Genomic DNA, 27139 nt, shown 5'->3' with positions numbered 1-27139 from the left:
TGAAATTTTAAACCTCACTTTTATTAAAAAAAAATTAAACAAAAATTTTGAAGTTGAATTTCATAAATTAAGTATGCTTTTTTTCAAAATAGAACCAGATTACTAAAAATTAACCCAACCAACCCAAGACGCTCAGACATTACAAAAATTTTAAAAAACAAGAAAACCTAATTTCGATTTTTATATATTTTTTTAATTTCAGCCATAGATAATTATGACTTATATTACGCATAGCAAAGACCTACTAGACAGACTAAGACATTCACTGATATTTAAATAAAACCTTAATTTTTCCCCTATTTGTGACAGATGTGTACTTTTTTACAATGGCATATTTCCCCGACCAGTTTCTAACCATTTTCTCTCCGAGAAACTTGAGGCTAGTGCATACCAGCCCATTCATATATTTTATTTTATTTATTTTAAGGACCACTAGTAGCTACTCCATGTTTTAATGACAAATGTAACAATTAAATGACAATAGTTAACATGTGAAGCTTTTTAAAGTAGCCACAACAATTACAATATTTGTTTTAAAAATAAATTAACACATAATTATAGCAACATGAGTAGAAAGATTTAAAAAAAAAAAAGTTAAAATTGATAAAAATTAAAGACATAATAAAGATTAAACATGCACTTAATAAAATTAAAATTAAAAACACAAATAATTTGATTTGATATAGGTACAAATTAAAATTAAATAATTCGTTAAATTCATGCAAAGTTTACATCACAAAAAATCACTAAAAATATACAAATTAATATAAAATAAAATTAAGAGAGCACAACAAAAATTAGCTATTAAATATTATTTATTATTCCTTTATTATTTATTTGCATCTATCAACAATTCTAGCGCACGTTTACGATAAATCATGGCAGAGTCATTAAAAATATCTAGATCTTGACTAAAACCATTGTACAACCGAGTTGATCTAGGTATTGGTGCATTACCTCCTAATTTCGATTTTGATATTCTGACATCAAAAGTACCCAGAAAACTACGAGCATTACGCCTTGGAATACGATAGTATATCTTTTTAAGTAAGTGAGTACAGTCAATCTCGTTACGAATTATCTTAAATAGGAAAGAAAGATCTAATAATTGTCTGCGTACAGAGAGACTATCCATATTAAAATCTTTCAAGATATTGCTGTAATTTTTATTACATTAATTGTATGAGAATTTTTTGTTCCTGGATAGATGATATACAAATCGCTTCTGTATTCTCTCTATACGCAGACGATGTACACTGTAACATGGATTCCACACTACACTACCGTACTCCAGAACGCTACGCACGTAAGAGCTCTGAATCAGCTAAGTTATTAATTACTTTTGTTAATTTTAAATCTTCCGCGAATAAAAATACTCTACTATAATGTACCGTATCGCAAATGTCATTAATGAAGATATTAAAGAGCCAAGGTCCTAAGTGTGACCCTTGAGGAACCCCGCAGCAGGCTTTATATAGACTCGAGCTAAAACCTTTTAGGACAACAAATTGTTGTCTATTGTATAAATATGATTTGAACCACTCAAGCATTTTACCATTGAGTCCGTACTTACTTAGTTTTAAGAGTAAAATATCGTGCAAAACTTTGTCGAAAGCCTTGGTTAAATCGGTATAAATTGCGTCAACTTGCTTGTGGTTATCAATAGCTGGCACAATGAATTCACTGTACGAAACAAGATTTGATGTTGTAGATCGACCCTTTATAAAGCCGTGCTGGTTATTATTAATCATTTGCTTAACATGACATTCTAGATATGGGTAAACTATTGCTTCAAATACTTTGGCAAAAGTGGAAAGTATGGAAATCGGTCTATAATTCTCAATGCACTCACTACCCTTGGACTTATAAACTGGTACGATCCTAGCTATTTTCCACTTATCAGGAAAAACACCCGAGCGAAGTTATTCGTTGTAAAATAAATATAATGGGAAACCTAATACCCATGCACATTTAGAAATAAATATAGGAGGGATATTATCATAACCTGTCCCTTTAGTTGTATCAAGTCTTTTTAAGTATTGATAAATCTGCCTTCGCGATATTAAAAAATTAGTGAACTCTCCAAAGTCATGTTTATCTTGATTATTATAAGATGGTAATGTATATGAACTTTGAGATTGTGTGTATACAGAAGCGAAATACAAGGCAAATTCGTTACAAATTTCCGATCCAGATTTCATTATTTTTTGTTTGTAAGTCATTATGCCTGGGAGTGATGTACTATTAACTTGTTTGCCCTTAAGGTATGAGCAAAAATATTTAGGATTTTTACTAATATTTTCTTCAACAATTTTAATGTAATTATTGTAGCAAATTTTCGATAAATCTGCACAAAGTTTGCTTAGAAGACGTAATGAAATTTCATCAAGTGTGTTTTTATATATTTTGTATTTCTTTAAATAAACTTGTTTTTCTTTATATAAATTTATCATTTCCTTAGTGAACCATGGAGGATATTGTTTACCTTTTAGTTTCTTTTTTGGTACATATTTATCAATCAATTTGTTCAAAATTTTATAAAATTTATCGATCATTAAGTTTAATGACTTATAATTACAAAATTCGCTTAACCAATTCATATTATCTAATTCTGAAATTATACTTACATAGTCAGCTTTAAAATAGTTCTTCTTTTCACCAATAATGTTGCTTTTTAAAAAAGTTCTTGATGAATAAGAGACTAATATATCTAAGGGAGGAAGGTGGTGATCTGGAGGCACTATTGGCAAAATAGACTTACTAATTTTTATGTTATTATAATTTCTGAATATTAAGTCTAATATTTTATTATTGTTATTACAAATATTGTTATGTTGAACTAAATTATTGAGAGATGCAAAATCAACTAGCAAATTTCCTAAGGAACTATTAGAAACAACATTATCACCATTAGCGAACTAATCGATATTACTTATATTAAAATCTCCCACGAGCATAACATGTCTATTATTTGCAATTCTACTATTAAAATTATTGATAAAATTAGATAGCATATTACGGCAAACGGGCGGAGGCAAATAAACTGCACATAATGTAATTGATTTATACTCATCGTGACAATTTTCTCGTTCAATATTTATCCAAAGATCTTCACACTGACTTTCACAAAAACTGAGTCGCATTGATTTCAGTTTATTGGAGACTGCCACCAAAACTCCACCACCATCTTTTTTACAATGTAAACGTGAACTATCACGATCTCTTCTGTATACTGTATAACGGCTGTCGAATAATTCATGGTTCTCTATTCTATTATTAAGCCACGTTTCTGTTAATATAATAACATCATAATTTGTACAAGATAAATTGCAGATAAAGTCATGTGTTTTGGTACGGAAACCTCGGACATTCTGGTAGTATATATTAAGACCGTTGAATATTATAACATGAAACACTAAAATGATCTATCAGTTTAGAGTGCAATGTAATTTATTGGATATTATCCAATACAGTATGATTTTTACATAAATAATTAATGCGATTTATTGTAATTGATGACACATGCTAGCATCATGTCTCTCATTCGTGGTGTGGATAGCTTTACAATCACAGATCTGGGTCTTTTGTCGCTGTTATTCAATTTTGCAACTCTAGTACAGTGATGACGACCTCCGTGGTCGAGTAGTGTGTACACCGGTTTTCATGGGTATGCCACTCCGAGGTCCCAGGTTCGATTCCCGGCCGAGTCGATGTAGAAAAAGTTCATTAGTTTTCTATGTTGTCTTGGGTCTGGGTGTTTGTGGTACCGTCGTTACTTCTGATTTCCATAACACAAGTGCTTTAGCTACTTACATTGGGATCAGAGTAATGTATGTGATGTTGTCCAATATTTATTTATTATTATTTATTATAGTACAGTGATGTATATCAGACTCCTTTAGATTACATGATATTGTTTTACTCAGTTGCATTACTGTACTAATTAAATTTTTATTTTTATGCTCAGGAATCATTTGTATTTCAATGTTATTTGATCGATTATGCTGCTCCATAGTTTGTATTCTTTGTTGCAAATCAGATGTTACATTTTTTAGTGCCTTTTTCTCTCTTTCTATTTCCGCAATTTTATCGTCGTAACTTGCAATTATTTTTTTAGTAGATTCGTATTCTTCGCTCAAAAAAGTCATCGAGTTTTCAATAGTACATATTTGCTCTTTTATAGGTTTAAGATTTTCTTGAATAATTTTGTTTAACATGTTAGTGATATCTTCTAATAGTAAATTTTTATAATATAATAAAGGCCAGAAAACTTTTTGGCCGGTTTGTCACATGTCACAAGAATTTGGAGAAGTATTTTTTCTTGTTGTTATTATTTTTTTCTGTGGAATAATTCTTACTTAGTTACGACTATGTCAGCAGCTTCCTTACAGAAAAATAAATAAATTAAATTGAAATAGGTCGCCAACAACTTGGTTTTGAACCCGTATAGGTCGCGCGTGGAAGTATAGATCACACCGTTGGGCCAACGATATAGTTACCAGCTCAACTAAAAATCGCGAACTATATGTACAACATTATAATATGCACCTGGAGTTTTTATTAAAAACCCGCTACAGTAAAAGTTATTCTCTTTGTTTCTACTCGCTTCACTGTATATTTTTTTAAATATTTCTTTGTTTTATTTTAAATTTATAGAACTTTACGTCTTTCTTAAAATCGTTTTATAAAGCATTTATTTCTAATTTTTATCAAGACACTACTATCGTACCTTTTGTAGCTAGTTAAATAAGTCACTGTCCTCAATAAAAGTACCTATATTATATAATTATCTTATCACACTTTTCGTATTAAACTTATTCAAAACAATAATGTTTTTATATAGTTCACACACTGTCTTTGTTATTTACACATATCTACGTTTTATGATTGCAAAACACGGTCTTCATATTTTTAAAACAATTTTTTTACGGAGCTATATAGTTCCGTGCGCGTACTTGAACTTTTAATATATGTCATATATTTAACCGAACAGTCTGTATACTTCCATCACAGAGTAAAACATCGGAAATGACTAATTGATTTATGATCATCATTTTCTACGCTTTCGCATAAATACAAGTTTTCATAATAAGCAATTTGGCTTTCGATCACTCGACGAATGATGTCCAAAAGAGCCGTTCTTGCACCTTAGGCACATATATATGTATGTATATACGATGCATAATTAATTATGAAATAAATCATTAAATACTATTGGTATTTTGTGTGATTTGTGAAGAACATTTGATAATGTATAGCACTAAACACTTTCATATAAACAGCGCTGCAAAACAGGTATGAGCGTTCCACTAGGATTGATTTTGGAACCTTTTCTATTTCTAGTATGAACAAATCATATTCATCGGTATATCGATATACATCGATATAGATATATATCGATCACTTAATAGAATCATTAAAAATATTGATAAAGGTAGTCTGCAAAATTAAGATCAAGATGAGTAATTTTTACTCAATATTACAATTACAATAAAAAATTAAAAAAATATACCTTAAAAAAAATAGAACAATAATAACTAAATCGGAGAAGGTACTTTGGGTATTTATTTGTTTTACTTATAATATCGGCGATGTACGTAAAGCGATACCGTAAAGTAAAATTTACGGTCTGGTCTATTCATAACCCGTAATTCAATTCTAGCTTTGGCATGTTTTTGACAAATAATCTGATCATAGCAATATTATATACATCCGCAATAATACAACCTCTTTGGGCGCAGCGGCAGTAATCAACCAATGGGATTGCCTATATTTATAAATAAGATTTTGATTAGAACCCTAATAAAATGTTTTTTGTTATTTCTAGCATATGTTTCCCTCTTTCACAGTAGGCTAATTTCGCCGAGCTCCCCTGTTTTCGTACTGATGTGTTTAAATAATCACGTGAAAACTGAACCGAATAAATATGGTAAGTAAACCGCTTCTGGCGCATAATGCTACCGAACTGACTTACTATTCATTCAAGTAACCGACGTATCTCACGACTCTAGCTCATTGAACGAAATACGTAAAAGTTCTTTACACTGTCCTAAAATGTTGCAACCGGAGTTTTAACGTATCGAACGGATCTCGATTTAACGCGCATAACCATTACGCATGCCTTACTTTAACTAAAACACTCACTGATAAAATTATTTACTAATCTGAACACAAAAGATACAGTTATTTTGTTGCCAAATGAATTATTCCTTGCTTGTCATTGAAATCTGGAAGTTTATTTCGGCATGCGAGACTTTACAGGTATCGCAAGGCCTAATATTTACAGCGTATTAAAATTTCACGATGAACGATGATTTGCAATTAACATATTGATAAGAAGAATGCAGAGGACAGATAAGATATTGATTAGTATATAAGGTATCTCTCTCCGCTAAACAATTCAGTACTACTTCCACCATGAAATTCCTGCTTGTCGTCGTTGGCCTGGCCCTGGCTGTCGCAGCTGAGGAGAAAATCTTCTCCGACTACCACGAGGAGATCGGTATTGCAGAAGCTGCACGCATCAAGCTCGCCGAGGAGGCTCAGGACTTCGACGGCTCCAGGATCACTGGAGGGCAAGCGTCTTCTCTCGGCGCACACCCTCACTTGGTAAGTTATATCTCAGTCGTGTGATATCTTTCATGACTCGCAAAACTGTTCTTTCTGTTGTGTTCTTCGTTCATATTTAATAATAAACATTGATATTTCAGGGTGGTCTGGTCATCACTTTGACTGACGGCAGACAGTCAGTTTGCGGATCTTCTCTTCTTACCAACACCAGGGCGGTGACCGCCGCTCATTGCTGGAGGCATGGTAGAACCCAAGCTCGTCTATTTACCCTCGTCCTAGGCTCTCTCCGTCTCTTCTCCGGTGGTGTTCGTGTGAACACCAACAACGTCCAAGTTCACGCCAGCTACAACGAGAATACCCTTAACAACGATGTTGCCATTATAATTATGGGACACGTTACGTTCACCAGTAAGCAAATCTTTGTTACCTCTTCATTGCACGTATTTATTTTTACATTATTCTATTATTTGTTTTACTCAAATATGTAACTCTTTGCCTTTAGACAATATTCAACGCATCAACCTCGCCAGTGGCAGTAACAACTACGTCGGTACCTGGGCCACAGCCGCCGGATTCGGTAGAACCGGTGACAGTAAGTTACAAAGATCATTATCAGTCTGAATGCTTTACATTTGAGAAATAAAATGACTGTCTAACTCTTAAATATCCATTCCTCAGATGTTGGCATCAGCAACAGCCAGTCAAAACGTCACGTTAACTTGCAAGTAATCACCAACGCCGTGTGCGCCAACACTTTCGGATCTAGTGTCATTGTCGCTTCCACCCTGTGTGTCGCCACCCCTAACGGTCAGAGCACCTGCGGCGGTGACTCCGGTGGTCCTCTCGCTATCGGTAGAGGCAGCAGTGGCACTCTGGTTAGTGTTCTGTTGTTTACTTTTTTAATATTTGTGTATACATCTGGATAATATAATTTAAGTTATTAACACATTATCTTGCTACACAGATCGGTATCACCTCCTTCGGCTCTGTCGCCGGCTGCACGCGAGGCTTCCCCGCCGGTTTCGCCAGAGTGACCTCATTCAACTCCTGGATTCGCGCCCGCCTTTAAACGTCTACTCTTTATTGTCAAATAAATAATTAATTAATTTAAATTTGTATTTTACTTCCATCATTTACACATATACCAAATGGCAAGACATATACGACACGGGTAATCTAACAAATTAATAAATATAATGGGATTCAAGATCATCTCTCTCTGAAGTAGTAAATTGGTTCAGTGTTAATAATTTTATGTTAAATAGTAAAAAGACTAAATGTATTAAATTCACTACTCCCAATGTAAGATGTGTCAAAACGAGTGTACGTTTAAACGGGGAAGCATTAGATGTTTTAGAATCAACAGAGTTCCTTGGTATGACAATAGACTCTAAGCTCCAATGGGGCCCCCATATAAATAAATTGGCGAATAGACTTAGCTCTGCAGCCTATGCGGTAAAAAGAATTAGACTTTTGACCGATGTGGATACGGCACGCCTTGTGTACTTCAGTTATTTCCATAGTATAATGTCGTATGGCATCCTACTCTGGGGTAATGCAGCTGACATTAATACTATTTTTGTACTGCAGAAGAGGGCTATTCGTGCAATTTATAACCTGGTCCCAAAAGATTCGTTAAGAGGTCAATTTAAAGAAATTAAAATAATGACTGTCGCTTCTCAATTTGTTTTTGATAATGTTATGTATGTACGCAAAAACATAAATGATTTTCCCAGAAATTGTGACGTACATTCTATTAACACTAGGAACAAGAATAAACTTGTTACTCCAAGTACCCGATTACACAGGGTTAGTAACTCTTTTTTGGGGCAATGTATACGTTTTTACAACAGGATCCTAGAAAACGTTCAAAATTATTCAATTATAAAATTCAAAAGAGTCGTTAAAGACCGTTTGTGTGCTAATGGATATTACAACACTAATGACTTTTTAGTTGACTGCACACCTTGGGAATGAAATGATCGCCTCCAGGCTGTTTCAAACAACTAAAATATACTTATCATTGTACCTACATGGAAAATGGTTAAAAAAAATAAAAAAATATATATCCCGCTGAGTTTCTTTCGCCGGTTCTTCTCAGGTCCGAGGTGCTAAATTCCGAACCGGTGGTAGATTTTTGACAATCAATAAGCAAGTGCAAACTCTTCTATATTGAATAAAGATTTTTTACTTTGACTTTGACTTTGATCTGTGGCCGTCATGACGTCACCGTTGCGCAAATGCTTTATATTGTGTCAATACGTAATGGAATAATACATAAAAGGAAGAATACAGGTCATTCGAGATACGTGGCCACAAATAATATTCATCGAACAGAACATTGAGTGCATTCAGAACAAGTTACACACTTAAACTACCAAATTTTTATTTTCAGTATTAGCAATCACAAAAGACGTACGATATTAGCACCGTATTCATTTTTTACCATTCCTTACGTCACCGTTGCGCCACCAACCTTGGGTACATTGATATTATACCCCTTGGTTGGCTTTTACACTTTTCCGTTGCAACAAAAAGTATTATGTTATTCCAAATAATGTATTTTATTGAAAGAACCGGTGACAATCATTGTGTAGACACGAGTAGGTATGGTAAACTAATACCTAACTCCTTGTTTCCGACTTCGCAAAGTCAAAACATCCATCCTGGGGCTCGGTATTCACATTTACCATATTTCATTACTTTTCGATCTTTCGTCGAAGTACTCTTTAAAGCCTTTTTCACATTCCTTTTTGTATTTCATTAAAACATCGGAATAATTTGGTCTTAGATTTATTGGTGTCCATATAAGTAATGCTTGTTTTGCTAAAGTATCGGCCTTCTCGTTTCCCGTTAACCCAACGAATGTGAAGGAATCCATTGCAGTTTCAGAGACTTGCCGCTTGATTGTAATTTAATTAGTTCATTTAAAATTTTGTAAGCTATTGATATTTTCCTTTTACCCCTAACGCAGCCTATGAGATGCAATATGGCACTTTTGCTGTCTGAACAAATAACAATACTTTCACTACTAAGATTTCTACAATAAAATAGTGCCTTATAAATAGCAACAAGTTCCGCAGTCATTATTGATGCATAAACAGTAATTTTAAACATTTTACCAGTATTAGACTTAGGGTCGTACCAAGAACAACCAACATTTTTTTTGTCTTATGTTTATGTGGGTACCCCACCGTAAAGACCTATCTAAATAAAAACCCAAATATCTATCATAGTCGACAGCCTCAAAGTTCAATCCGCTAATATTTACACTAACATTCTGTATATTAATAATACTTACACTAATATTCTGTGTATTGGTATTTTGTGTGATTTATGAAGAACATTTGATAATGTATAGCACTAAACACTTTCATATAAACAGCGCTGGGTATGAGTGTTCCACTAGGATAGATTTTGGAACCTTTTCTATTTGTAGTATGTATAAATCATATTCATCGTTATGATAAAGGATTTTTGTACTGTGATATTTTATTTATTTATTTCTCAACACCAACAGGTACAATGAACATACAAAATAAATCAGAAGTCAACATATTTTTTTAGATAATTGCCTACTATTTTCAAGCGTTAAAAATAAATTAAATTTTCTGGTGATATAGTCAACGTCGTAAAATTAATAATAATAAAATAGTGACATTATCAGTGTACAAAATAAATATGCTGCGCGGAAACCTCACACTTTCTGTACCCTGCAATTGGGACGAAAAGTGTCACAGACACTGATTTATAAGGCAAAAAAGAGGTTGCATCGCGATTTGCCCATATCGATTACGTAATAGAATCATTAAAAGTATTGATAAAGATAGTCTGCAAAATTAAGCCCAAGATTAGTAATTTATTACACAATGATACCTTAAAAAAAGAGAATAATTATAACAAAATCGGAAAAGGTACTTTAGATTTTTATTGCTTTTAAATAAATTGAGTCTAATAATATCGGCGATGTACGTAAAGCGATATCGTTGGTACAAAGTTACTAAAAAATTAAGGTCTTAATGCCAAACTGCGTCGCGTGTGCTTACCAAATTAACGAAAGTAAATTTAAAGCAAACTTTAAATAATACTTATCTACTCAGCTCCAAAGCATACGCGGTCATAAATTTTAGACAAGTAACTGATCTTATTTCTGCTTGGGTTTTATAATTCGGTTATTTTCATAGTATCTTAACATATGTATGTATTCACTGTAAATGGCACGGTCTGGTCTATTCAAAACCCGTAATTCAATTCTAGCTTTGGCATGTTTTTGACAAATAATCTGATCATAGCAATATTATATACATCCGCAATAATACAACCTCTTTGGGCGCAGCGGCAGTAATCAACCAATGGGATTTGCCTATATTTATAAATAAGATTTTGATTAGAACCCTAATAAAATGTTTTTTGTTATTTCTAGCATAACATATGCTAGAAATAACCCTCTTTGACAGTAGGCTAATTTCGCCGAGCTCCTCTGTTTTCGTACTGATGTGTTTAAGTAATCACGTGAAAACTGAACCGAATAAATATGGTAAGTAAACCGCTTCTGGCGCATAATGCTACCGAACTGACTTACTATTCATTCAAGTAACCGACGTATCTCACGCCTCTAGCTCATTGAACGAAATACGTAAAAGTTCTTCACACTGTCCTAAAATGTTGCAACTGGAGTTTTAAAGTATCGAACGGATCTCGATTTAACGCGATCAACTTTACAAGTATCGTGAGGCTTAACAATCACAGCTTATTAAAATTGCATTGTGATAAACCGCTTTGCAGTTAACAAATTGATAAAACGAATGCAGATGACAGATAAGATATTAATTAGTATATAAGGTCTTCGCTGAAAAATTTAGTACTTCTTCCAACATGAAATTCCTGCTTGTCGTCGTTGGCTTGGCCCTGGCTGTCGCAGCTGAGGAGAAAATCTTCTCCAGCTACCATGAGGAGATCGGTATCCCAGAAGCTGCACGCATCAAGCTCGCCGAGGAGGCTCAGGACTTCGACGGCTCCAGGATCACTGGAGGACAATTATCTGCTGTCGGCGCACACCCGCACTTGGTATGAGATATCTTCATCGAACGATGTTTGATAAAAATCGTATTACATTTTATTTTTTCATAAATTCTTCATAAACATTTTTTTTTATTTGTGAATTAATTAAATGGTATTTTTTTTAGAATCAATCAGCGAGAAAGATCACCTCAAAAGTTATTTTGACAGTGTAATATGTTTTTGCCGTGCAAAATGAACAGTCCTAACTATATAATTGTTTAGTAAGATGAATTATACAATCCATTGACATAAAAGTAATATTATCAGCTTCAATCTCTAAGGACAAAACTAATTATTTGCAAACACTGCAACACACTTAATTATCTATGAATGCGAGTTTAAGGCTACCCAGTATTCCATTATCTGTGGTTAAATTAGTTTTTCCGTTTACCAGAAGTAGTTTAACTTATTCTGTTTGCTTACTCGAGTATATTTTTTTAGTTACTAAAACCTCTTCAATTATCTTATTTTTAGGGTGGTCTAGTAATCACTTTGACTGACGGCAGACAGTCAGTGTGCGGATCTTCTCTCCTTTCTTCTTCTAGACTGTTGACCGCCGCTCATTGCTGGAAGCATCGTGCAATTCAAGCTCTTTTGTTCACCATTGTCCTTGGCTCCAATCGTCTCTTTTCCGGTGGTCTTCGCATCACCAGCAATAATGTCCAGATGCACGCCAACTACAACGAACAGCGTCTTGCAAACGATATTGCCATCATATTCACGAGTCCCATCAGTTACACCAGTAAGCAATCACTTTATTATAGTTCATATTAATTTTAATATTTTATATTCGTCGCATCGCATTAATGCAGACATAACTTTACCGTAGTTTATTGTGCTACCCTTTGTTTTAGATGCCATCCAACCTATCGCCATCGCCAGTGGTAGTAACAGCTACGCCGGTACCTGGGCCACGGCTGCAGGATTCGGAAGAACCAGTGACAGTGAGTTACCATAGTCTTTATCAGTCCTAATGTTTTACATTAGAGAATAAAACTATTTACTAACTCTCAAATGTCCATTGCTCAGGTGTTGGTATCAGCAGCAACCAGGCGAAGAGTCATGTTCAGTTGCAAGTAATCACCAACGCCGTGTGCGCCAACACTTTCGGACCTTTTGTCATTATCTCCTCCACCCTGTGTGTCGCCACCCCTAACGGTCAGAGCACCTGTGGCGGTGACTCTGGTGGTCCTCTAGCTATCGGCAGTGGCAGCAGTCGTACTCTGGTCAGTGCTGTTTCTCTACTTTTAATACGAGTCGTTACTTTTACGTTTCCTTGACAACTTTAAACTCGTGATCATGATTATTGTAACGTGTTAATTCATATTATTATTTTAAGTGTTTTTTTTTGTAAGTTTTGTATTTATACATACACATTACTTTTTAAATTCATAGAAATTCATACTCCGTGATTCATCGGTAGTCATTTTTAACACATTGTCTTGCTACCCAGATCGGTGTCACCTCCTTCGGCTCTGTCGCCGGCTGCACGAGAGGCTTCCCCGCCGCTTTCGCCAGAGTGACCTCATTCAACGCCTGGATTCGCGCCCGCCTTTAAACATCTTCTCTTTATTGTCCAATAAATAATTCATTTAAGTAAATTTGTTTTTTACTTACAATAATTAATATATGTCGACGTATTCAAGGTCATGAAGCTTCATGTTTCTAACTTAAAAAATGACGGACTTCCATACAAACATTCAACCCCCATTTCACCCCCTTAGGGTAAGAATTTCCAAAATTCAAGGCCCTAACTTTAATATCGTATGGCATCCTACTCTGGGGTAATGCAGCTGACATTAATACAATTTTTGTACTGCAGAAGAGGGCTATTCGTGCAATTTATAACCTGGGCCCAAAAGATTCCTTAAGAGGTAAATTTAAAGAAATTAAAATAATGACTGTCGCTTCTCAATTTCCTTTTGATAATGTTATGTAAGTTTCATTATTGACTTATTTTGAAAATATTTTTAAAATGTAACTCAAAAATGATTCTCTTTTGCATCATACACATGGTGGTTAAAATTATCGCAAACAGTCACCCATATCACCTCCTAACGGGAATACGTCGAACTACCAATAACCCTGTATATAGCTTATATATATAGATTACGCTCATAAAAAGCACTTTTTTATCGCCATATTACAGTGTTGAATTAAAAAGAAATTTCAATTCAACCAAGAATATTCGGCAATAAACTCAGTAGTTTCTCTTTCTGACCATTTTATTAGAATTGGTTATTAAATAAATATAAATATAAATATTGGACAACATCACATACATTACTCTGATCCCAATGTAAGTAGCTAAAGCACTTGTGTTATGGATATCAGAAGTAACGACGGTACCACAAACATCCAGACCCAAGACAACATAGAAAGCTAATGAACTTTTTCTACATCGACTCGGCCGGGAATCGAACCCGGGACCTCGGAGTAGGCGTACCCAGGAAAACCGGTGTACACACTACTCGACCACGGAGGTCGACGGTCGACGCACGGTTATTAATCGCAAAAAATATATAATTAGCTGTCTGGATATCAACAAATACTAATACACACACACACACACACACACACACACACACACACACACACACACACACACACACACACACACACACACACACACACACACACACACACACACACACACACACACACACACACACACACACACACACACACACACACACACACACACACACACACACACACACACACACACACACACACACACACACACACACACACACACACACACACACACACACACACACACACACACACACACACACACACACACACACACACACACACACACACACACACACACACACACACACACACACACACACACACACACACACACACACACACACACACACACACACACACACACACACACACACACACACACACACACACACACACACACACACACACACACACACACACACACACACACACACACACACACACACACACACACACACACACACACACACACACACACACACACACACACACACACACACACACACACACACACACACACACACACACACACACACACACACACACACACACACACACACACACACACACACACACACACACACACACACACACACACACACACACACACACACACACACACACACACACACACACACACACACACACACACACACACACACACACACACACACACACACACACACACACACACACACACACACACACACACACACACACACACACACACACACACACACACACACACACACACACACACACACACACACACACACACACACACACACACACACACACACACACACACACACACACACACACACACACACACACACACACACACACACACACACACACACACACACACACACACACACACACACACACACACACACACACACACACACACACACACACACACACACACACACACACACACACACACACACACACACACAATTGGCTAATATTATAATCAACTATATTTGAAAATCCACCAAGAGAACGCGCAACCATGCAGTTTGTCGAAACGAAACGTCAAAATTAGGTCACGACACCGATATTTTCACATCGATCGGTTAAGTTAATGTAATTGTAATGTTACACGTTGAATATCTTATATTGCGTTGCTCGAAAGTGACCCTTCATAAGTTATCGAACAAAGCGACAATTCTATTAACAAATTGTCGCATCGCAATCGAATCGAAACGCGGTAGTTGCGGTACAGCCGTTTTCCGATTCATAATAAAACAACGAACCAATTGCGTTTAAGTTGAAGTTAGATCTGAATATAATTGAGATCGTATCAAAGTCTATATAAATAAGTAGAATAAGCACTCTACTACGATGAAGCTGAGTATTATTTTTGTAAGGAATAGTCACAGTTCGATCGGAATGGAATCGGGATCGCATCGTAATCGTTACATGTCAGTAGAATTCGCCCTCAGGCAGCGCTACGAATAGATTAAAACAAAAAGCCAATAAAATTACTCCAAAAACGTGCATTAATTGATTATTAGCACTCAATATTAAATCATAAGCTTTTTCAGATAATTTTAATCTATATGACAAGTAAATTCAATAAATTAAACTTTTAAAAATAATTAATTTATCGATTGCATGATAACGAGTTTACTAAAACAATGCTCGCGGTTTCGCTTGCGTATATAACGCAATTTATTTATATAAAAAACCTTATTGACCATTTAAAGGTCATATGCCCCCCCCCTTCGTCATAAATTGTACCACCAAAAAATAATACTAATAATTATTGCGTTTTCAGTTTGAAGGGTTTCGTTAGTAACAGTCACTAAGTTATTTTATCGTTTTATCTAAGTGTGGTACAATGTACTGCTCATCTGATATTCTACAGCTAAACAGCAACACCTAATATTATATTCAGATTTGAAGGGTTAGTGAGGCAATGAAACCACAGGCCAGGTCATAAGCTCTTAGATCCCGAGGTTGGTTGTGCATTGGCGGTATAAGGAACGTATACGTGTGTATGTTTGTATCTGTCAACACGCAATGAAGCACCGAAGTGATGTATACTCTAAGTCGTAGAATTTTTTGACATTAATGAAATCAAGAGCATCTATATTAGCACAGTAAAGCTGAGATGGCAGAGTAAAGCCGAGATGAACACGTGCATCTTAACCGATGATTTCGCGTTCGAACCCAGGCAAGCACCACTCAATTTTCATGTGCTTAAATTATGTTTATAATTCATCTCGTGCTCGGCGGTGAAGGAAACCTGCATGTGTCTAATTTCAACTAAATTCTGCCATTGGAGCAACGTGGTGGTATATGCTCCAAACCTTCTCCTCAAAGGGAGAGGAGGCCTTAACCCAGCAGTGGGAAATTTACAAAATTTACTACATTTTTTATATGTCACTCATATATATATGTGTATATATTATATCATTCATTTTTTTTCTGTATACGCCAATTAATAATTGGATATAATACGGCTTATAAAGACTTGACAGGATATATGTGTTCGATAAGACTTAATTTATTATCTGATTATTAAAAATATCTAAATTTAAATTTCGATACCTACATTAACGAATTCCAATACAAAAGGCAGATGGAGCGCGCGTTGTACTATAGTGAAGTAACAAAAGCGAATACAGAATCAAAAGGAATACAAAGGTTTTTTTTTTTAACTATTGACGAAACACGCGGGAATAACATGTTCACTTAATATAACTACGTAGTTCATAAAGATTATACAATTTTGTGTTGATGATCTTGATATTAGTATTAGTATAAACTGTAAAGATCATATCTTTATCAATTATTATTTTATCAAATAGTTATCATATTAAAATATAGTATTATATTAATTGATGTTCTTCATTGATTATTTGAATGATAAATAAATTCATATCAAATGTGTTTCATTCAAGTAAATTTTAATTATGTTTTGTTCTTTTTTTATGGCATTGGTTGGCGGACGAGCATATGTGGCTGATGTTGGTCATCACCGCCCATAGACAATAGCGCTGTAAGAAATATTAACCATTCCTTACATCGCCAATGCGCCACCAACCTTGGGAATTAAGATGTTATGTCCCTTGTGCCTGTAGTTACACTGGTTCACTCACCCGTCAAACCGGAACACAACAATACTGAGTACTGTTGTGTGGCGGTAGAATATCTGATGAGTGGGTAGTACCTACCCAGACTTGCACAAAGTCCACCAAGAAATATATAATATATAGCTTGTAAATATTTAAAATGTAATCTATCATCGTTTCGAAAATTAAACTAAATCTGTCGAGATGAAATCTTTCGAAATGGAGTAGTTGCTTTTAAAATAAATTATACTTACAATGTGGTTAGTATACATGATTATTACGACATACGCAACTTGCGAAGCTTAGCTTCTTAAACAATAGTTATAGAGTAAAACCTTCTTTGGAACGCGCTGCATATTCTGGTATAAGTTTAATGAAGGCATTACAAAAATATTCTTTTTTTTTGTATAGATTTAAGTCGTCCTGTCTACGTATAATTTAAGATTGTTCAAATAAAAAACCGGCCTAATGCGAGTCGGACTCACGCACGAAGGGTTCCGTACCTTTGACTAGGTAAACAACAGTAGGTACACACATTTACTGATATCGAGCAAAAATAATAGCGGCAACAGAAATACATAAATAGTTGTGAAAAATTCAATTATCTAGCTATCGCGTTTCTTGAGATATAGCCAGGTGAGTGGCAGACAGACGGACGGACAGACAGCGAAGTCTTATTAATAAGGTCCCATTTTTACCCTTTGGGTACGGAACCCTAAAAAGATATGTGTCGTGGGACACCCGTTTGGAACGAAGTTGCTTCTGCTGTATATCATGTATCAAATTACAGACACGATGATTACGAATTAACAATAGTTAAATGACCAGAAATAACATTGTTATCAAAAATCATGTTAGATTTGATAAAAACCAAAAATACGTTTAGATAATCTTATATATTAAGAGCGTAAGCCGATTTTTGTCCCAGCGTTTATGGGACGATGGATAACACACATAAAATTCGGTTATGGTCTGATTTTGAAGAGCTCCAGCCGTAGATTTGTAAAAAAATAAAGAGGAATCTTGATTGCAATTTAATAAATTCTTACAATTTAACAAAAAAAACATTTTATAAGGCGGAAAAAAGTTACACGTACAAGTTAAAAAAAATTAAAAACGTAAACAAAATTGAAGTAAATTGATATCGACAAACTCCAATTCTAACTGAACTAATGTATACTGTTTGAAATTAAAAAAATCATTAAAAAAAGGTTTCATCGTTTTGGCGCCAACTGTTGCAGTTCACAATGAAATTAAACAGCTTTCGAAATTCTAAAAATGATTTTGAATAAACGCGTAGTTTCGCGGTCGACCCACTAGAGTTATAAAAGCGTATATAATAACAAAATAAACGGAGAGAAAGAAAGGAAAAGATAGCCTGGAGGGCGCATAACGCTTTATCCTTACGTGACGATTTCTTCCAGTCAGAAGATTAAGCTATTAGATCTCGTTCTAATAATCTTAAATACAGCCATCAATCGTATCGTAACCGAATCGATTATTATTTACAAATCATTTTAAAAGGCAATGGGCGTGTTGTTCAATACCGACATAGAGGAATTCCGGTTGTCCCTCAAGGATCAATTTGAGGTCCCTTTTTATTTTTTTTATTTGAAAAAAGAAAATGTTTCAAATCGTATTAAACACATTTGTGTTAGGTAAAAGAATTATTTTAATGTACCTAATATTGGTCTAGGATCAATAGGATGATCTAGGAGGTATAGAGTATCTACTGTACTGCGCCACGATCCAAAAATGCGGTACACGCGTTAAGACAAAACTTACAAATATTTAGCAATGCTACTGTTCAACAAATCCTTTTTTATAACAATGCGGCCCTCGAGACATACTTAGATATATTTAAACGAATATATCTTTTTATTGCATCAGTATACGTTCACAAAAAAAATTATGTAACAAGCATATGCTTAACATAAAAATAAACATGATGTAATAGCAGACTCATTATTGCAAAATATCAATATCTTGCTTATATACATAAATGATTTTTATGTGCGTTTGTATGTTAGTGCACTTTTCCTAAATGATGATTTTTCGTGTGCATTTTAGTGAGCCCCTGTGTGGTTTATATTAAACCCAGTAAGCTGGGTAGAGATTGGGTTTCACGATTTTTTGTAAATAAGATTTTTATTCTAACCGTGCGAAGTCAGAACGGACAGTAAACAAATAAAAATGTAAATTTGCAAAAAAAAGAGGTGTTTCGGACTTAAAGTAATTATTGTTAAAGAGTTACGTTTGATTTCAAATATTATGCGTTTTATTATGAATGAGTGTATACATTGTATACATTTCCAGGCGCAACATTGCGGGCGTAAGTCTGTCCATCGCGGGCAGTTGCTGCACACAAGTCATGTGTGACCGCACCTTTACACAAAACCCGCGTTACGCTTTGATATATCAGTGTAACATACGTTTAATGCGATAAGATAATTGTAAGATACACATTAGACCAAGCGGAACGAAACGGATTCATGTAAATGACGCATCGTCTGACTTGGTGACAAAAAATTTAGAAACGGGTACTCAATTAATCTTTTTTCATTAAACTTTGTTACTTCTCTCAAATGCTCCAAGATCTACGAGTACGATTTGAAAAATCTTTTCGAGCTGCATATGTAGAGTAAATATGTTTTTTCGTTCTTCATGGCGCAAATAACACAAAATGTCCACATCGCGAACGATGCCCGTGCTCCCGTTCCCCTAGAATAAACAGCAAAGCGACTCACCGGCGGTGTGGCGGGGCCAGGCGCCGGCGCCGGCGGCCGCCAGCAGCGACAGCAGCACGCTCCACTCCGCCGCGCTGTGCACGTTCTGCGCCGACGTCTTCACCAGCTCGTACAGCCCGCACGAGATCTGCGGAGACGCTCGGTCACCACTCGACACTCGACATTCGTACAGACAAGAGCGATCGGCTGCGATCGCACTCGATAGAAACGATAGAAACTTGTCTAGGACCGACACACCGGTACAAAAATTTACTAGGTATTTTTATAGGTACTTTGAAATCTCTAAAGAATAAACAACAACGCTGGAGCGTTCGATGAGTCGTTTAATTTAAAACGACCACCTCGTCGGTCCAGCGGCTAGATCACACGGCCGCAGACGTCACGGTCTCGGGTTCAAATACCGCGGCAAACAAAAGTCACCGGGCGTCTCGGGCAAGAAGTACTCGATGACTCAGTCGCCGCTCAAAGCGAGGAACTCTAGAGGCCCATCGCTATTTTCTGAAATGTTCATCGGAAGTGAAGGGTACGCGTGCACTCACGACGTCGGCCTGCTGGTAGAAGAGGCGGTAGGGCAGGCGGTAGAGCAGCGTGAGGTGCGCCAGCAGCGGCGGCGCGGCGGCCTCGCAGCGCATGAGGCGCGCGGCGCAGCGCAGCAGCGCGGTGAGCGCGCGCGCCAGCGGGCCCGCGCCGCGCGCGCCCGCCCAGCGCACCGCGCGCGCCGTGTGCGCGCCCGCCTCCGCCCACACGCTCACGGCGCGGTCGCTGCGGCCCGAGTATATCAATATATGCATGTAGAGTACCAGTACCGGGAATATTATGATATAAAAAAATATTTCAATATTCTCAAATCACAACCGAATGACGGAATGAGGTCGTCTCGTAAATTTACATTTTTACAACCCTGAACGGCACAACACGTCCGTCGGCCCGCTGGTAATTTATCTTTACGCTGTGGTGCGAGTGTTTGAGAGCCCTAGACTTGTATCGCTTCATTTTACGATGAGCGAGGAGCGATGTGAATCGACCGGGCTGAAGTTAGTCGCCACAGGGAGCTGCGCTATAAGAGTTTTAAGCGCAGGACCAACTTCACTCCGGCCAACTTGATACTATGATTAGTGAATATATACATTACCAGTAATGGAAAAAAATTTAGAAATATGAACATTAATTAACATATTTGTATTAAGTAACAGAAAAACTGGGGTCAGAAACGGCAATTCGTCCAGAAACGAGATGGCTAAATAGATAGACAGCAAAAATCGCAGACTGTATGGTTAAAGCTGCCGCAGGACCTTAGTGAGAAGTATAAATGAGAGAAGACCTAACAGAGATAAGTCCCAACAGTGTTTAAAGTCTGCCAAATTTATATATAACTAATACTTACCGATTTTGTATGAGCGTCTGCCCGAGAAGCTCCAGGAAGAAAATCGTAATGTCTTCCAGCTGCGGGTTCAGTTGTATGCTGTCGGAGTCAGGGGGAGTGCCAATGGCAACCATCGCCCTGATCAATTCCTGGATACAGAAAAAAAAATTGATAGTACTTTTATGTAAAATCATTTTGGATTAGGAAAAAACCAATGTAAATGTGGAAATTTCAGAATATATTATGAGTGAGTACCTACTACTAGTACCTACCTACACAGAGGGGTTGCACAAAACCCTACCACTAAGAATAATGGGAATTAAATATATTTTAATTTTGTATACCCAATTTATGATCATAATATTGTTACCTGCAAACTTTCCAGCTGCAGAAACTTCGTCTCCGTGACGAGCAGGCCGGGGAAATTGCACTTGGCGACGCAATCGGTAGCCGCGTCTATCAGCACTTTCTCGTGAGGAGTGGGCGCTCGGATAGCTGGAAATATATTGTCATTTAGGTTTTTCGATCCAGAGATTCTCAGAAGCAGCCCGAACGGCAAGTAAAACTGTTTAGCATGCGCTTGAATGAGCGCTCAACTTAGAAGTTGCTCTCTTTCTAAAAAAAAATTAATTAAATTACATAATTAACTTCATATAATTACTAACTCCACGCTTATATTAAATAATATAATCTGTGTTGAATAATACTAAGCTTTATTTATTAATAAATATTTTTAAAACATAAAATTTAACTTAATGGACTGGTAAAATTATAAATGGCTCCACAATTATGTTACAAAAACAGAAACAAAAAACCTAGATATAGACAACCTAGATGATCTCATAGAGCTGTAAGCTTGAATGCCATCTTTAAATCTATTTAATAGAAAAATAATTTTGAATATATGAGTATTATTTATATATAGTCGATCCCAACCACAAGAGGACATTGGTCAAATAATCGCCATTTGACATCGAATGACACGATATCATTGGTCGAGAGTAAACGAATCGTATCGTAATCAGAGTAAACGTGAAAAAATTCGTTTCCAATGTCATTGCTGCTGGTATCGGAACTTTGGAAATTAAATTAAAGTGGGTATTAGTTATTATGGGTATTAAGTTAAGTTGCATGCCGTGATAACTTTTAATTGGAACAACACTAAGCTAAAAATGTAATTACCTTTATTTTTTAAACTCTAAATGGTGTATGTTTTGTAAGTTGTCCTTAATAAATAAATAAATAAATAAGTGGATCAGTGGTGTGTTTTAAATAAAAAATATATTAATTAAGAACTGTTAATATTGTACACTATAGCCGAGCTATTAGCAAAACTCATGGAATATGCAAATCTAACGTTTGTTTATCTTTATTCTTTCTTCTACCGAAATTGGCTATAGTGACACATATTTAAGCTATAAGATCATACAAAAATTGATAAAATGAAATCAGTTTCAATATATGTATAGTATTAAAACATAAGTCGTATTGAACCCAACATACCACTTTCTCCGAGCGCTATGTAGGAATATATGCTGGATAGCAGCCCACTGTCGCTGCCTCTCACTGCTTCCCGTATCAACGACACTTTGCCTTCGGGTGCTAAGTAATCTTCTGCTTCCACCAGACACTATATTTACATAAAACATTACATTGCTTCCCATTAATTTTTTTAGAAAAATTGACGTCAAGATGATTTATACCAGACGTGTTCATTAAAAATATTACAACCGATAATTTTTTATCGCAATTTTATTTACTTTTAAAAAATTTAGATTATTTCAAATGTTAAGCGCTATTTTAGAAACTCAAGTTTGTAAGAATATTCACAAATTATCATAATTGCAGTCCATATTATCATTACGTCGACGACGCCGTTGTATGCCAATACAGGAGTAGCGACTACTTCGAGGGGTTTGCCCACATACCGAAGGCGCCTGGGTACGGGCCTCGAGGTTGCCCTCCTCACCTGCGGCAGCAGGCGGCCGATGTAGAGCGTGTTGACGATCTCCAGCAGGTGGCGCCAGCCGTCGCGCACGCAGTCGGCGTGCCGCGCCGCCACCGCGCACGCGCGCCGCAGCGCGCACTGCGCCTTCAGCGACTGCCCCAGCGACACGCCTGCCGGAAGCACAGCACTACATCTCGGGGCCCCGCACGCCTCCGCGAGCCGATCGACCCCGCAGGAGACCTACCGATGGCCACGTAGGAGGTGTGCTGCGGCGCCAGCAGGCCGGTGAACTTGCACAGCGTGAGCAGCAGCGTGTCGAGCGAGAGCGAGTCGGCGGGCAGGCGCGCCACCAGCGCGGCGCAGCGCTCCAGCCCGTCCAGCGCCGCCAGCGCCGGGCAGTCGCGCGCGCCGCCCGCCACGTCCGCCGCGCTGGGCGGCGCCGCGCGCTCGAACGCCGCCGACAGCGCCGTCACCTGCGCGCCCGAGTGCGGAGTGAGTCACGCGAGTGAGGGGCGCGAACACGAATGTGCTCCCGCTAGGGGATCGATCGATTGGGAGTCGACGATGAAATAGACAGATTTTACAATAAAAAAAATCTCAAAACGCTAGTGCAATATCCGGGCGAGTGTCACGGATACGAGTACATGGAGTGTTTCGATAAATAGGCGCGACTGACGGCGGGCGGGCAGGCGGGCGGCAGCAGGCGCGCGTGCGCGGCGTGCGGGCGCGGCGGCGCGCGGCGGTAGCGCGCGGCGGGGCGGCGCGCGCGGCGCTGCAGCACGCGCCACAGGTACGCGTCGCGCAGCGGGCCCACGCGCTCCGCCGGCATCACCATCTCCTCGGTCCTGCCGCGACAGGCGAGAGCTGTATACGTGTATGCAATACGACACGTTACCGGTTTCGGCCCCGGTGCTGTTGGCGTGACGGATGAGAGTGAGCGCAGATTGGACGAGCGCGTAGAAGTCGAAATGAGATCTCGAAGAAGACTGTTCGCGAGGTCCGGGAAGCCGGTGGACTCACTTTATCGAGTGGAATATGGCTTCCAACATCGCGTGATCGAATTCTCCGTTTCCGTTGCAGCCTCGAAGATTGCGCACGAAGTCCTCCACTGTCATGGGCACGTTCAATTTCTTCGCGTTGTTGTTGTGCTGGTCCACGTTTAGCATGATCACGGCGTAGGCCAAGCGGAACGCCGCGTCGGTGTTCGCGAAGGGTTCGCCGTTTGTTGACTGCAGAAAAAAAAATAGTCAATATTATTCCATACTTATTCCAAACGTGTACCCCATAAAACAGAAAAATAAAGAAGAGTTTGAGCAATGGAAATCCAGCCTGCCTTAGAGCACAGTGAATGTACACTAAATCTTTTTCTTAAAAGAGAGGACGATTTTACCACAAACAATATCAACAGGTTGTTCTTGAGAAAAATTGAAAACTTTTAAATGAAATGAAACCCTCGCGAGAGATCACTCACATGCCAGCGCTCAGCGAACTTCTCCATGACGAGCGAGATGAGCGGCGCCTCCCCGGGCAGGCGGAAGGTCTCGAGGTAGAGTCGGAGCGCCTGGTCGATGCGCAGGCCGGTGTAGTCGAAGCTGTCCGCGAAGGCCGTCAGTATGCTCGGCCCACCTTCTTCTTCGCGAGAAGATCGCTTGCATATATATTCACCTGTTACCAAAAATATACTGCATATATGCGTATACTTTTTCTTTAAGTAGTATTATTGAATCACCGACTTATTTATTATTATATGTCGTGCCGTTTTTATAACATAATTATAATTTCATTCATGTTATTTTAATATGTTTTTTTAACTGCCAAGCAGTGTCACGTGCTCAATTTTGAAATTCCTATTAAATGGAAAAAAAAAATATTGAACTCTACAACGACTTCTTTTAATTTGTATTTGTTGATTAACCTTCAAAAATACAAATTAAAAAATAATTAATTAAATGTCGATGAGCATTTTTTTATATGATCCACCAGGTTAAATATTAAAAACCTCCCATAGACATTACTGTACATCGTGATCAACTACAGTGACAGTTCAATTCAAACCGAAACACAACAGTACTAAATATTTATGTCTTCGGTAGAATGTCTGATAAGTGAGTAGTACCTGCCCAGACGGATTTGCACAAAGACCTAATAATGATTATAGAATATATAATGATGTTCTGTATAAGAAATATTTTAAAGACTTTAAAAAAAGGTTACTCACCAATCATTTTCTTGTCCAAATCTGGGTTCTCTCTGAGAAACAAAGCTACTTGGTGCGGATCCAATGGGGTGGGTAACACACCATGCTCTTGGAGGAACTCGATACCACGCTCCGGTTTCTGGTTGAACAGCTCCGTACCTTGAGTTACCCACTGGGAAATAAATTTGATAATTTATAATAACTATGAATTTCACTCAGCTCAACATTTCGAAAACATCTCAACATACCTTTTTCATATTCTTAACATTATCCAATTCAGCTTCTGACGGCAAATCCGTCGCCGGCTTGTGTCGGCCCGTTCTCCCGCCGCCGAAATAATGGCTTATATCATGAGTCACGTGATCACTGACCACGGAGGCGTCGTCCAACCCGCCGAGCTCCAGCGTCACGTGACCGCCTCGTACGTCATACTCTACCTCCTTCTCTTCTTCGACGTTCTCTATTTCTACTTTTTGCATCGTGCCCATTTCTATGGCTTCGATGATCGTCATCAACGCCTCCAACGACATCGTGTGGATATTGTAAGCGGTTGACGAGACGACGTTCTTCGACAGCAGTTTCGTCAGTTCTTCGAAAACGTTGATGCAATAAACGTCGCAGTCGAAATTCAAATAGAGCTCCGTGCAGAGGCCCGGTATCCTGAACATTTGGGCGAGATTTTCCAACGCTATGTGGTGTATTTCCTTCAATTCGTATATCGATTTCGTCGTATCGGCGGATACTATATCTATAATCTTCTTAAAAAATGCCTCCATTTGATATTTGAGGTGGGTCCGGAGCGCTTCGAAGAGAAGAAACCAGATTTGGAGATCCAACGCGAATATGGATATCCTTTCCGTATCTAACAACTGAAAATAAAATTGATATATCCTATATATAGCCTATATATAGGCCATGATATTCGATACAATACTATTACAGAAAACAAAATGATTAAAAATAATTAAATTAAACAAAGAATATTAAAAAAAAACTACGGAAACTCTTGCGTGTGTATAATTAAATCTATCAATGTGGGCTTTTATTTCGCATTTATTATATTAGAATACGTATCCTGGCTGAAATTCAAGAATAACTACTAATTAAACACCTATTAATCATCTACATACCTATATAATCTAGTATTAAGTAATATGCCTTTATTTAATACATAATTTTTAACAAACATTTAAATTTATGAATAGGCGAAGTTAAAATTTACTTGATGTTGAAACGACCTTGAACTTCTGAAAGGCGATCAAAATTGTACGTGCAACTCACACTTAACAGGTTCTGGCAAAGCGGATCCTTCACTAGGTAGAGCAGCGACGGGTACTTTGCGATCTGATCCGCTCCAACTTCCAGCGCAGTGGCCACCAGACTCAGGCCGAGGTGGACCATAGCGGACGTGTTCTGCGTGTCGAGTGGATTACACAGTGATATCAGGAATCTGGAAGAAAATATTAAGGTTGAATTTTACAACTAAGTATCGCCAATTGCCCATCATAGTAGACTTGATGTATCTTAATTTAACGTAATCTTTTGAAGTCAATGTCGTCACAGTTCCAGAAGAAAAGAACACATATCATCAGATATCATACCCGATACGATACCATTTAACTCGTAAACTAA

General features: G+C 37.5%; 3 protein-coding genes across 3 annotated transcripts in view; 2 read left to right on the top strand and 1 right to left on the bottom strand.

The window, feature by feature from the left end:
* LOC125070030 (Golgi-specific brefeldin A-resistance guanine nucleotide exchange factor 1) overlaps window positions 1–27139 on the bottom strand; it is a 125747-nt gene that overhangs the window by 91802 nt on the left and 6806 nt on the right. The window contains exons 8-20 of the mRNA XM_047679700.1: window positions 26789–26957; window positions 25756–26376; window positions 25529–25679; window positions 24782–24975; window positions 24331–24539; window positions 23987–24155; window positions 23555–23783; window positions 23332–23480; window positions 22866–22992; window positions 21733–21857; window positions 21384–21511; window positions 20539–20761; window positions 20000–20126 (exon numbers count right to left, since the gene is read on the bottom strand). Coding sequence (XP_047535656.1) covers window positions 20000–20126; window positions 20539–20761; window positions 21384–21511; window positions 21733–21857; window positions 22866–22992; window positions 23332–23480; window positions 23555–23783; window positions 23987–24155; window positions 24331–24539; window positions 24782–24975; window positions 25529–25679; window positions 25756–26376; window positions 26789–26957 — 2621 coding nt within the window. The remainder of the gene's footprint in view (window positions 1–19999; window positions 20127–20538; window positions 20762–21383; window positions 21512–21732; window positions 21858–22865; window positions 22993–23331; window positions 23481–23554; window positions 23784–23986; window positions 24156–24330; window positions 24540–24781; window positions 24976–25528; window positions 25680–25755; window positions 26377–26788; window positions 26958–27139) is intronic.
* LOC125070017 (collagenase-like) lies at window positions 6418–7660 on the top strand. Its single transcript, XM_047679684.1, has 5 exons — window positions 6418–6609; window positions 6711–6978; window positions 7073–7162; window positions 7249–7445; window positions 7535–7660. Exons 1-5 carry the CDS (start codon window positions 6418–6420, stop codon window positions 7637–7639), a joined length of 852 nt encoding a protein of 283 aa, XP_047535640.1. The 3' UTR covers window positions 7640–7660.
* Window positions 11437–13189, top strand: LOC125070023 (collagenase-like). The gene is made up of 5 exons (XM_047679692.1): window positions 11437–11637; window positions 12106–12373; window positions 12486–12575; window positions 12661–12857; window positions 13085–13189. The coding sequence occupies exons 1-5, from the start codon at window positions 11446–11448 to the stop codon at window positions 13187–13189; spliced, it is 852 nt and encodes a 283-aa protein (XP_047535648.1). The 5' UTR covers window positions 11437–11445.

Source organism: Vanessa atalanta, chromosome 16 (assembly GCF_905147765.1).
Source record: "Vanessa atalanta chromosome 16, ilVanAtal1.2, whole genome shotgun sequence".
NCBI classification, from domain to species: Eukaryota; Metazoa; Arthropoda; class Insecta; order Lepidoptera; family Nymphalidae; genus Vanessa; species Vanessa atalanta.
This window is presented reverse-complemented; position numbering and strand designations above follow the sequence as displayed.